Source organism: Gymnogyps californianus, chromosome 10 (genome assembly GCF_018139145.2).
Source record: "Gymnogyps californianus isolate 813 chromosome 10, ASM1813914v2, whole genome shotgun sequence".
In the NCBI taxonomy this organism is placed as follows: Eukaryota; Metazoa; Chordata; class Aves; order Accipitriformes; family Cathartidae; genus Gymnogyps; species Gymnogyps californianus.
In genome coordinates this window covers 21,673,638-21,686,594 of record NC_059480.1, presented here as the reverse complement: position 1 = coordinate 21,686,594, position 12,957 = coordinate 21,673,638, and the positions used below count along the sequence as shown (strand labels likewise).

Below are 12,957 nucleotides of genomic sequence, written 5' to 3'. Positions count from 1 at the left end.
TTTTCTTCCTTTTTTTAAACAGTGCTGGCATGCTTTCAAACAACAAGGAAGAATTTTATCCTGAAATGGACAAGACCCAGTTAAAAATACCCTTACACATATGCTAGGGCTTTGTAAGGATCTATTTTTAGGAGCTAGAAGGATTCCTTGCAATAAATATAGGGTCTCCTTCTTCTATTCCAATAATTTGCTTTATTTTTCTGAGGCTTCCTAAGGGAAACGATTTGGTGCACTGGGACTATGAAAACTACACATAAACAGCAGCCATAAGGGAGACTGGAAAGAGAGCAGAATTAGCGAAAAAAAAAAAATTTCCTTCTGTAATATAACTGACACACACAAAGGCTGCTAACCTTCCAGGCATAAATGAGAATGGAAATTGAGGGCGAGTATCTGCAGCATCAGGCAGGAAGATACATAGCTTTCTGTACTGCTGGAATAACCATTTAAACATCAAATTTAATAGATCCTGCTCAAGATGAATTAGCCAGCAGAGGCAAAACGCAAACTGGCATATACCTTCATCCTTCCTGCCATAAATTGAAACCCTCTCTCTATTTGGAAACCTTGCCTTTGGGCTCTCATTACTTCATTATAACGACACATCATCCAAATGAGAGCTGCATAGTGCTCTCCCACCTCCCTAGTGCAAGTCTACGAAAATAAAAATTAAGAGGTTACTTGTCTCAATGATTATCTTATTGCACTTGTCTGGATTTACTACAACATTATATTACGGTAAAAACTCTACAGACAACGGACCTTTAAGCAATGAGCCAGAACACCATGCCTGGTGTTGTGTGGCTGCCATGGGCAGAACCCCTACCCAGTTATGTCACTCCATTCTGGTTCCACCACTGGAGTCATGGTGAACACCAGCAGTAAGGAATCTGAAGTAAAAGTAAATAAATAGGATACAAGAAAGTTAAGAAAAAATACTAACATTCAAACTTACTGCAAGCAAGGACATAATGCTCCTGCAGGCAAAGCCTCCTTACCTCATTAATACTGACTTCTGCCTCTACATACTGCAGACCTTTCTGGATGATGGAAATCAAAGCAGCTGGTGGCACCAGAGCACCATTTATATTAGACTGGCTGATATGGCTCTCTATACCAAAGGTAAATGCTGAATGGGAAAACCCTAAAGACAAGGCAAAGACATCAGAATTGATTGACAGACAGACAATGCTACTTGCTATACCACTGTAGGATCTTCTGTTTACAAACCTAAGCAAATTATACAAAGTTATAGCATGTTTATGAACTACAAAAAAAAGTCGTCAAAACACCTCTGTTGTTTCCCTCATATGTTTCTAGTTTAAAAGTACAAAAATAGGAAAACAAAGTTTATATATAAACACAGCAATTATTACTTACAGCATCATTGGCAAAACATTTGTGCATGAGTAAATATAAAAATACAAAATACACAATTTGCAATAGCATTTACATCTATTTATATATTCTCAGACTATATATATGTATTGTATCATATATAGTATTTAATAAAATATGTATCTCCAAGACACCAAGACTCACTTGTTATTTTTACTCACTGATTTGTTACCCGTGAAAGTGAAATGGATCTGTATGTTGAACACAATTCACTTCATGGTACAGTGCTGTCATAATTGTGTACGTTTTGGCACTTAGAACTACATCAGTATTGTGCACCGATTAAGAAGTGGCAAGCATGTTATGGTGCAGCACTGGTAGTTGCTTGCTATTTATTTGATCACCCTGAAAAGGTGAATTTAACCTAGAGAAAAATAGTTGTTTCAGCAAATTAACTTTGCTGTCACGGAATTTTTTCTTAAACTACTTCCCCCCCTCCCACCCTCAGGTAACTAAGAAGCTGCCTGCAAACTTTCAAATGAATACAAAGCAATTTTGTAAGTTTGGCTTCTGTGACAAAAGCAATCTGCAACTGGAATAAGAACGTGTAACAGTTTTCAGTAAATTCAGGCGGAACAATGAGTTTCTGCTTTCTTCTGACAAGCAGAGACTGAAAAACTCTGCCATCCACCACTGCTTCTGGTGCTTCTTTGTCTCAATTTGAGAAGTCCATGAGCAGTGGACGTAAGCAGCAGGCAGCTGTTGCATCAGTCAAATGCATTTTCAAGAAGCCTGAAGCCTCCCATCAGTAATCACTAAACAAAACTAAGAATCAGTAGATGTTGAAACAGCAAGGTAACATATACATTAAAGCTGATCCCTTACACTGTTACCTTAAGATTGGAGTTTATTTTTGCTTTAATATGCAGACTTCTTTTATGTATTGCTAAGATCATATTCCCTCCTGCCAGCTGACAACCATCACTCGTTCATTTACTGGGGCATGCCCTGATTTCCAGTCACGTCTACCGGTTCTAAATGTAGGCTGCTTTAAGCAATCAATATCATAGCTGTGAGTAAAAGATAATGTTGCCTCTTACATAGCTTCAAGAACAACCACCACCACAAAACCCCTTGCTGCCATATGGCTGCATCTAGAAACCCAAACATGCAACACAAACTCAAACTGCTGATCCGACTAGGTTTGGGAAGTTTTAAAAATAAACTGTCCAAGGGAACACTACTGCATTCTTGCTTGTATTTTACAGACACAGTCGGTTTGGACAAATACGACAGGAAAAAAGTTTCTTTTCAAGTTTGACAATATTCAGCTGGCTTTTGCTGTTACTCCTAAGAAGCAGGAGGCTTTGGCTAGCCTGACACCAAAGGACAAAATCCTCCAAGAAAGTGTTGTGCAGTGAGGGAGGCTTTTGAGAACCCAGGAGTTATTCCTGTAAAAAATCTGTTCATCTGTATTTAGATTCAAATGATACAAGTCATATGGTCACAGTTGCCGCTTCTTCCTTTGAAATACAGCAACATCTGCCCTCCCACAGTCACATTCAGGCAAGGAATTCGGCCACGCAAGACAAGCTCGCAGGAGCACCATCACGCCAAAACAGAACAGGAAAAAACAGTATTTTGGTGGTGATCCTCTTTTCTTCTTCAAGTAGCCCAAAAGAAAATGCTGCAAAGTGTCATCGTCACCCTGTAGATAAGTCATCTCCAAGAAAATGCGCTTCTAGCAATCAAGTGAGTCCTTAGTTGGTTGACTGCCATCTGAAGACTCCAAATGACTAAATCTGATTAAGTTACCGAAGGTAACTTGGCAGGAATTCATTCTCTTGTTGAGAAGAAACACCAAGAAACAGTTCAGACAGAAGCACATGCCTACTGGCAAAATAATTAAATGAGTCTGCGTTTGCTGAAGCTAGTTGCAGACGAATACCAAATAAATTATGCATTGTTTAACAACCAGAATTGTAAAAACTCACCTGACTCTTGCAAGTATCTATATACCAGGAAGTTAACCTCATCACTGCTTATACTCATCTTTATTCCCAGTTAAACCATGAGGTCACAACAAAGGACACAACCCTGAAAATAAAAAAGTAGGTCAATTAAATATTTTTAGTACCTAATACGTATTTCTCAGCAAATGATATATTTATAAAGTAAGTAGCTCGCTGGCAGCATAGACAATGGCTTTATTTTATAATGCAAATAGGTCTACTGTAGTCATTAAAAAGTCATTCGTCTCACCACAACATAAAGGTCAGTAAATTAAATATTGAAGGGCCGGATTCTCAAATGATGCAAATTGGTATGGACAGGGGAACTATGCCGCTTAATACCAGTACTAAAAAGGCCTCATTTCACGGGTTTTTAAAAAATAATCAAGTGAGTTTCATCTAATCAATATTATTGCTATGGAACACATTTTTCAAAATGTGGATTTCTCTCTGGCTGGCTAACAAAGACTGAGAACTTGGTTTCACGTTGGTATCCAGGCAAGTTCTCACTTTTACTTTCTAATCTACTTCAATTTTCAGGTACTCCTGCTCTAGTAAAAAGGTGCAATATGGGCTACAACACTGTATCAGTTCAAAGAAAGCCCAGCTATTTCAACTAAAAATTAGAAAATGTCTCAGCCAGACACTTATGCTTTGCAAAAGGAATTCTTTAAATTAGAGACAAACTTTAAACAGACCATTTTCAATAACATTTCTCTAGGCTTTCAATCAATGCTTTAAAAATAGATGGGTATATACACATAATTTCCCCTTGATTTTATTAATGGTAAATATTTAGCAAGACAAATAATGTATCAGACTATATATACTTTTGATGACAAATTTTGAAAATATGAAGCAACAAGTGTCTTTAAAATACGAAGATGAAGAGACACAATACAGTATTTTTTCTAACTTTAAGCCTCATTTTTGAGAACAATCTCATGACTTCCGAATGTTTGAAAATCCTGATCTTTCCATAACAGCTAGTAAACAAGTAAAAACACGAGCTTCCAGAACGTAGTATGAAATAAGGTCCATCTCCTGTTCCTAGTATCTGCCCAGCATTTTTTATCAGCAGACCTTCAAGGTTTTTACCCAGTCACCCACCACCACCATTTTCTTATATAGAACTAGAGTCTGAGAAGGCAAGCGACTTTCCTACTGTTATTTGACAAAGTTTGACCTGGATCTGATGTAAAAAAAGGACTAGAGAACAAGTTTTCTTGTATTGTTCAAAATAAAAAGTTCTTGCTGCATGGGTGCGTGGTCAGGCCATTTGCCACTGTTGCTCGAAGTGGGAAAGCGGTGAATGCAGCAGTAAGCAACGACTACAAGGTTATGATCAGCATTATAAGGCTGCCATACATATTCTTTCTAGGCATCTTTTCCTAGCAAGATTTCCCAAGGAAACAGGAGAAAATGACCACACTCTCTTTCTTATCATCTAACTGTTGAATTTTACCAGTCAATTGCAACCAAATTTGACAGCGAGAAGAACTCTCCAAGATGTGACTTTCCTACAAGTCCCATAATGTTGTAGAGGAAAGACCCAATTAAACTCCTCAAGAAGAGGAGAGGCTACAGCATGAACTCAGACATCAAAAGGACTGTGTTTGCCTGAAACCACACACGAACCCTGGTGAGTCGATGAGCACACGGACACCCCCAAACCAGCCACTCACCCAACTAACAGCCGGGTGTAGGAGGGAGGGCAGCGCACACTGCCTGCTTGGTTTGGAGAGGGCACAGGAAAAATGACACAGTCCAAGAGCTGCGCAGGGAGGGCTCAGACCCAGCTGGGGCCAGCGGAACCTGAGTGGGAGAGCCGGGATTATCCTGTATGGGAAGTGGGGGGCTGTACACGATGCTGGACACATCCACAGAAACCCAGATCTCGTGCTTATAGAGCAGCTCGAGCATACTGTGCTGCTGAAGGGGCGAAGATGGTTTTAGTTTCTTAAGGAAATAAATAAAAATGCAGAGCTACTTAAATCCTTCTCATTTCTAAAGGAAAAAATAATTGCTCCAGTACAATAACTTCTAGCTGGTGCAACGCAACTTGTAAAGAAAGGTACATCGATACTAACCCTACCCCACCCATCCACAGCCCCCAGCGATGCCTGACTTACAAGGTATACCTGCCAAATTATGAAATACTTTGAGGGTTCGTTTACTGAGCAGCGTGTGAAGTGAATGTAATTTTTAGCCATTTCACGCATTAGCAACCAATTCTACCACGTGCAGGACCAAACACTAATTTTATTCAGCTATGTTTTGTTGTCATACTTCGTGCAAATCATCTTTATTTAAGACTGCTTGTTACAGAGAAGTTCTGTAGGAAGAGGAACAATATTCTCCTTCAGAAAAAAAGGTAATTAAATTTAAAAAGACCCGTAAAGAAGCCTTTTTACATTACATATGCACACAAACAGCAGTATTTGTTTCACAGGTCTGCTACTGATTTTTAAAATCTTGCTGCATCATCCAAAAAGATAGCTCAAAATGCAGAAATCAGATGAAAGTGCTATTTGCTACAGAGAGACCACCTGCATTATTAATATAAAGAGGGCTCCCTATTCAAAGCAGAATTGTGGAGATGCCACATAAATCCACCTGTTATCTAGCTGGATAGCTAAAGAAAAAAGCTAATGTTTTGCTTGACTATCAAAAGTGTTATTCACCCTGCCCAAGTCAAATGAGTATCATTTTTCAAGGCTGGTTCAAAGTGTTTTCCGCAAGATGCTTTGGTAAGGCAAGGAGGAGTACTGCCACATGCTGTCCTGCTCGGCTATCATGAGGTGGCAGTGCAACACTGGCTTTTGTACCGTAACAACTAAAAAAAACACAGAAATGTGTTCAATAAATACATGGCTTGCCTGATGAGGACATGAAACTGAAAAGGGTGCAAAAGGTTCCATTTCTTTACCAAGATACTGCTTTATGCATTTTTTTGGTGCTTATTTAAATTTCCTGAAAACTCATTTCTGTATTTACCCCCCATCACAGGCCGTCGCTCAGCCAGCACCCCAGAGACAACCATCACCCAGCTATCGCACAGCCAGTGGAAGTGAGGAATTGTGAGAACAAGCAACACCAAACCACCTTCCTTCCCATCCCAAAAGCAAACTATCCCATTAAAGAGAAAATACAGCAGAAGTACAGACAGGAGAGGATACAATAGTCATTTCCCTCTGACAAATTCTGAATTGATACTGGGCTTGATTCTGGCTGCCGGGCTTATGCTGCCAACCCTCGAAACTAGGGGCAAAGCCAAACATCCCCCAGCAAAGGGTTCTGCAGTGTGGCCACCTCCAGCCTCAGGAGCAGACTTAGCAGACAGCTGAAGCAGCAGCTCAGAGCTGCCTGAACCCCATTGCACATGATGGGGAAGCTGCTGCTGTTTCCAGCCCTAGAAACTGTGCTGCTTCCCTCCTTCTTGCTCATAGCTTCCTGGGAAGTAACAAGTAGGAATGACCTGAGACAGCGGCAGTGAGGGGATGATGGTGAAAGGGAGCAGAGGTGGGACAGAGGACCCACCGACCCCAAAGCCACCGGCTGTGTTGCTCTCAGTGCTCAACATGCACAGCCACCCCCTCACTTCATGCTGAAGTTACAACTTGCCAAGGATGTCTGCCAAAGAAAACCAGCAATGGGAAAGAAAATAAACCCGCTAACCTATGAACCACGTGAACTCCATTTTCCCTAATGCCCCAACACGGCCCCAGGGCTTGTTTGTAAGGTGATGGAGAAGATTTCTTAAAAGCGGTGTCATGTAAATGGAAACAGAAACACAAATAGAGGAGGAAAGGCTGAAAAGAAGAAAATTAGAGGAGAAAAAAAATAAATTTATCTTCATGTATGCACACATGCATGTACATGCATACCCCATATACTAACAAATCTACTTCATTAATGCTGGTTTATTTCCCCCAAATCCACTATTTCCCCATGCGATCGACTACTTATTTTGAGCCCTTAATAGATATTAATATTGCTCTTTATTTTAGATACAGCAATTAAATAACCGAAAAGACATAGAAAAATGAGCCAAAAATAAGTAGAAGTGACACATAATTCCTACCAGTCTTCGATTTCTAGCCTAATTTGCAAAGGGCCCATTAAAAATATCTCAAGATATTTGCACCTCTATGTCTCAAATACATTCTGAAAATGTAACAAGGTCCCTGAGGCCCTTTTTTCTGGCCCTTATAAAAATTCCAAGTCTTCCTCAAAACTTTCTGTGGATTTACAGGAAATACGGCAAAGTACGATGCACCCCCACTACTGTTTCAGCTCTAAGTGTGCTTTTAAAGGAAATCTCTCCCACTTGCCTCTACTTTTGTTTTGCTCCTTGGAGCCGTCGCAGTGCATGTGAAGTAGACTCCTTACCGGTAAAATTAGGATTAGATAAAAAACCCCACCAACAGGTAAAAAAAGGATGAGCACAAGGGCTTACAAACCATGCCCAAATTGCTCATGGGCATCCAGTCTCTGGGACCACACCAGGATCGATATTCACTGCTCAAAACAAAGTTCACTTCAGCACGCCTCTTCTCAGGCTCTCAACCCACATACGTCCCTGCGATGCACGGCAATACCGTACTGCCAACGAAGCTGTATTACAGCGTAGGTAACCCGTCACCCTGTTCTCCCTCGATCATCCAGAACCACTGAGCCACAGGCACTGGTTATCTGTAGGATCCCCTTCCTGGAGGATGAGCCTGTAGTTTATAACACCACTGTTCAATTAGAATCAGCATAGTATCAAGATATCCCAGGTAATTTTTAACATTGCTATAGAAAGTCCCTGAACTCCCAAAATTTATCAGGGATAAAACATATCAGCCATAAAATAAAAGTCAACTGTCTATACAGATGCTGGCCTCAAGATCTACTCAAGAACTAGATGTGCCACAGGTCAGGAACAGACAAGACGCACGTCTGTGCTTTAGACAAACTGACCCACTCATTCCAACTCTGAATTCATGTCAGAAATCACACAAGAAGTCATTTGGAAACTACTTTTTTCAAAGGAAATTAGGTTTCTCGTCCCAGAGCCAACACACCAATTCTGACTTAGCTTCCACATAGCAAAAATGTGCCTGTATTTCTGTAATGTGCCTACCGTAACTCAGACACACCAGCATGCGGGGCTTCACACGGGCTTCTCCACCCCTTGAGGACCATTCACACACTTTCATACTCTGGGTAAAATTTACAAGTAAAATCCGTTATAACAAGATCAAGTTCCACTATCATGAACATCAGATCTGCAGGCTAATGGGTGCCCAACAGTACAAATCTGATCGCATTTCTAACAAATTATTATTCTACTCTGCATGTTTATGCTAGCTTTGTACTCTTCTTCCAGCTTCATGCCAAATGCTAGAGAACAGACGCTGCCCGATATGGCTCCTGGCCTAACAGTGGGGGTTTTTTTGTTTGTTTGGTTGGTTTTTGTTGGTTTTTTTTTTTAAACAAACCTGAACTGGCAGAGAAAGTTTATACATCACATTAGCACTTTGTATCTCTTAATCAGATTTATAAGGTATAGTAGATTTACTACAGTTAGATTTATTGTATTATCAAACAATAGCCTAAGAAAGTAATATTTCTGCAGTTTTAGGTGGGCTCTAACACATCCTAATTAGGTAGGATGACAGAAAAACCTGGCAGGCTGCTGTGAATAATAACTCCCCAAAACATACCAATCATTAGTTTGATACCAAATATGATATTTTAAAAGGAACAGCTAATGCTCTGGGTAGCTCTGAAAAATGTTTAATATTCAGATATAAACAGACTGCTACATTTATCCATAGAAAACAGAAGTCTGGCTACAGAAACAATAAATGTCTTACAAGAGAAATATTGTCACTAGTCCTTTTTGTTTTTTCCTCTTTCACAAGAAATCCGGACAAATATTTTGCCAGTATGTGCGCACATAGACAGTGATACCAATTTTTTTTTTAATTGCTGCTTAAGAATCTTCCTTTTTTAATGACCATGACGGTTAAAAACAAAAAAACAACAACAACAAAAAAAAGGCAAATTATATGACCCAACCTGGGAATGCGTAGTTTTTTAATTCCACCCAAAAAAACCTGAAGGTGTGTGCAAGTCCTTTGGGAAGTTTTATTACAATTCTGCTTTACATCTGTATTACTCCTCTTAAAAAAGAAGTCCTGCGTGTGATACACAATTCCTCTTCATTATGCTTTGCAACTAACACTGGGAGTCCCTCAGCCTGGCAAACCTACCTGCTGAACTTGACAGCTATGTGATTGCTCTCACGGTGGCTCAGGGGACAGACAATACCCCATAGCCCAGGAAAGTGCTGATACACTAAACTCCACCACTTCTCCAAATGCATCCAGGTCGATTAAGATAGTGAGGCACCAATGCCACCAAGTCTGCTTTGATTTATCAACTCAGAGGTGTTGAAAAAAGTGAAAAATTTTAAATGTCAAATTTGGATTTAAATTTTGGATTTAATATTTAATATTTAAATCCAACCACTCAGACCAGGCAAACTCCTGGATTTGTGAGGTTTCAGCAGGACTTCATTCAGATACCAAATCCGCCCTGTGAGTAGCTTGCAGAACTGCAGTTTTAATCCAGGGCTCCACAAAATGCTGTTGCTGGTGGCTGCTGTTCTACTAAAGCGTTCTCCAAAGGCTCTTCCCCAAGACATGGTGGGTCTACCCCAAATGGCTGCTGAACTCAGTAAGACTACATCCAAAGAACAGTGTCCTGGCTTCAGCTGGGATAATTTTCTTCCTAGTAGCTGGTATAGTGCTGTGTTTTGGATTTAGGATGAGAATAATGTTGATAACACACTGATGTTTTTAGTTGTTGCCAAGTAGTGTTTATACTAAGTCAAGGATTCTTCAGCTTCTCCTGCCCAGCCAGCACAAAGGCTGGAGGGGCACAAGAAGCTGGGAGGGGACACAGCCAGGACAGCTGACCCAAAATGGCCAAAGGAATATTCCAGACCATATGATGTCATGCCCAGTATATAAACTGGGGGGAGTTGGCCGGGAGGGGCGGATCGCTGCTCGGGAACTAACTGGGCATCGGTCAGCGAGTGGTGAGCAACTGCATTGTGCATCACTTGTTTTGTATATTCTAATTCTTTTAATATTATTATTGTCATTTTATTATTATTATCATCATTATTGTTCTTCCTTTCTGTCCTATTAAACTGACTTTATCTCAACCCATGAGGGGTTTTGTTTGTTTGTTTGTTTGTTTGTTGTCATCTCGCCCCCCCCGGCTTCGCTCCTCCATCCCACTGGGTGGGGGGAGTGAGTGAGTGGCTGCGTGGTGCTTAGTTGCCAGCTGGGGTTAAACCCCGACAAAGAGTTATGTATAGCCCTTCAGAAACGGTTTATAAAGGAAAACTCATAAAATAAATTAGTGGTTCCAGTATGTCAAGCATGCAGTGTATGACCAATGTCGTACGTCCTTCTGTGTAAGAATTTATTAGATGTCAATTTCAATCAAAACGAACATTTTCTCATACTTTAAAACGAAGGAAAAAAAAGGTGAATTTTCTTTAACTGTATCGACTAATTGCTCTAAACACTCGTATTTGCTCTTTCACATCTTCACTTGAGATATGGGGTCCAATATTGTATTGGGCACAATACAAATGAGCCATTATTAAAGTTCTCCTACTATCTGACAATCTGCAATTAGGAATTCTTTCTAACCTTCTGAATTTAAAGGAATATGTTTTTTAAATTATATGCATAAGCTTTGTTGTAATATATTTCAAAATTGAAGTTATCTCATTTTCTTCATTTTTACCTGTCTCTCTAAATTGCTATTATTTAAATGTGCCCTTTTTTTATTTTAAGATTCAATAATCTATGTCAAATGTGAACTTGCATAAAAAATTATCTGTAATTCCACCTAATGAACCTTCTTACTGATTTCCCATATGATCAAGCTTTGCTAGTTTTCCTTCTAGCAATTTAAAACAAGAGATGCTTCTCATGTTCATCTTTTAACTCTACTGCTTTGCTTTTAATCTCAAGAATATAGCTTCATTTCCGAATACTAAAAAAATAATTTTTCCTTTCCCCATCTGAATTGTTTTTCTTAGCTCAGGCGATAAATATTTGTATTCCATACTTCAGCTTTAGTGACCTAATTTATGGCAACAGTCTCTGTCTTTCTGTGCCAATTTGAGAGTATGAAGCATACAAGATGACAAAGCCCATTTGAAATTTTCTGAAGAAAAAGAATTACAACCCTGAAAGGGAAGGGGGGGGGGGGGAAGAAACCCAAACAACCAAACCCACCCAAAACCTTAGCTAAAAATAACAGTTACTGTCTACTTATCTGAGTACTCAGTCCCCAGAAGCGCCAAGCACAGTCCTGAGTACTACTACAAAACAAGCTGCAGATGAAGCCCATTTGTTGGTTTTGCCTAGAGCAAAGTAGTATTTAATTACTGAACTATGAATCTCCTCCCCAAAGTCATATGCTGCGTGACCCAGGAGACTGGGATTCCGGATGTTACAGCAGAGACACAAGCGACAGTATATTCAGTATCATATTTCCAGGGCTATGGCTACAAAGCTGCAAACTTCTATGCTTTCTAGAGTTAAAAATACATCTTCCTGGACAGCTATAGGGCATCTTGCAGTGATTCTTGGCAGCCATATTTTGTAAATCCCTAGACTGACTAAAGACACAGGGATATTTCTGGTACTGAGACTTTATTCAACGCCCTTTAGGTTCTTAAACCTCTTTTTTTCCTTGTTATAGTGCAACACAAGAAGAAATGATGTGTTTGGGGGAGATTTTTCTCCTTATTTCCTGTATCGGAATAGCAAAAAGGTATTGTGTATTAGCATTTTAAAGACTTTTCAACTGTTTGGGGAACAATGAAAATAGACATCTCTTTCCAGGCACAACTTTTCTGCGTTATTATTACAACCCTGTTGAAATGGAGGTAGTTCTGATACATCTTTCTTGAGGAGCAAATATGTTAGTCCTTCAAAACTTAAAAGCCAAACCACCAGCAGAAAGTCCTGCCTCAATTTTGACTACTTCATGAAAGCCATCCCTCCCCGACTCCCCACAAGATCCCAAGCCCAAATATTTCGTCTCGCTCCCCTGAAGGTGGCCAAGGAGAGGACTATTAATCACAGAGCTCAAGTCCACTGATGCAGGTAAACTAGGATTAAATGAAAACTGTCCAGAAGTAGTAGTTAAAAAGTTAAATCACCACCCTCTTTCAATAGTTAAATAATTTTCAGAGCACACCAGGAAATATAACCAAACATTATGAAATTCCCCTTGATCAAACACCTAATCCAGACCAAAGGCATTTTTTGGAAAGGAAGAACCCATGGCTCTATGGGATGACCTTCAGGGTTAGGCTGTCCTACCTGCACACAAGCAGGGCAGGTGCCTATAGCAGCAAAACTGGAAATGCGGCATTTCTAAAACTGATTAGAAACAGATAGCTTCTGATTGATGACCAGAATTAGCACATTTACTTGGGGAAGCAGTAGTATAGGTTAGGCCAGTATGGATTACTTCACAAGATGACCTGCAAAGTCCACCTTCTAGGCTCTGTATGCTACAT

General features: G+C 39.9%; 1 protein-coding gene across 4 annotated transcripts in view; it reads right to left on the bottom strand.

Moving 5' to 3' along the window:
- TBL1XR1 (TBL1X/Y related 1) overlaps positions 1 to 12,957 on the bottom strand; it is a 114,372-nt gene that overhangs the window by 15,374 nt on the left and 86,041 nt on the right. For 2 of the 4 annotated variants that reach the window (XM_050902259.1, XM_050902260.1), the window contains 2 exons: positions 3,333 to 3,435; positions 999 to 1,144 (listed from right to left, as the gene is read on the bottom strand). In XM_050902259.1, the coding sequence (XP_050758216.1) occupies positions 999 to 1,144; positions 3,333 to 3,390 (204 nt within the window). In that variant the 5' untranslated portion in view covers positions 3,391 to 3,435. Of the gene's footprint in view, positions 1 to 762; positions 773 to 998; positions 1,145 to 3,332; positions 3,436 to 12,957 lie in introns of those variants that run through there. The other 2 variants (XM_050902261.1, XM_050902262.1) reach the window with 2 other exon arrangements.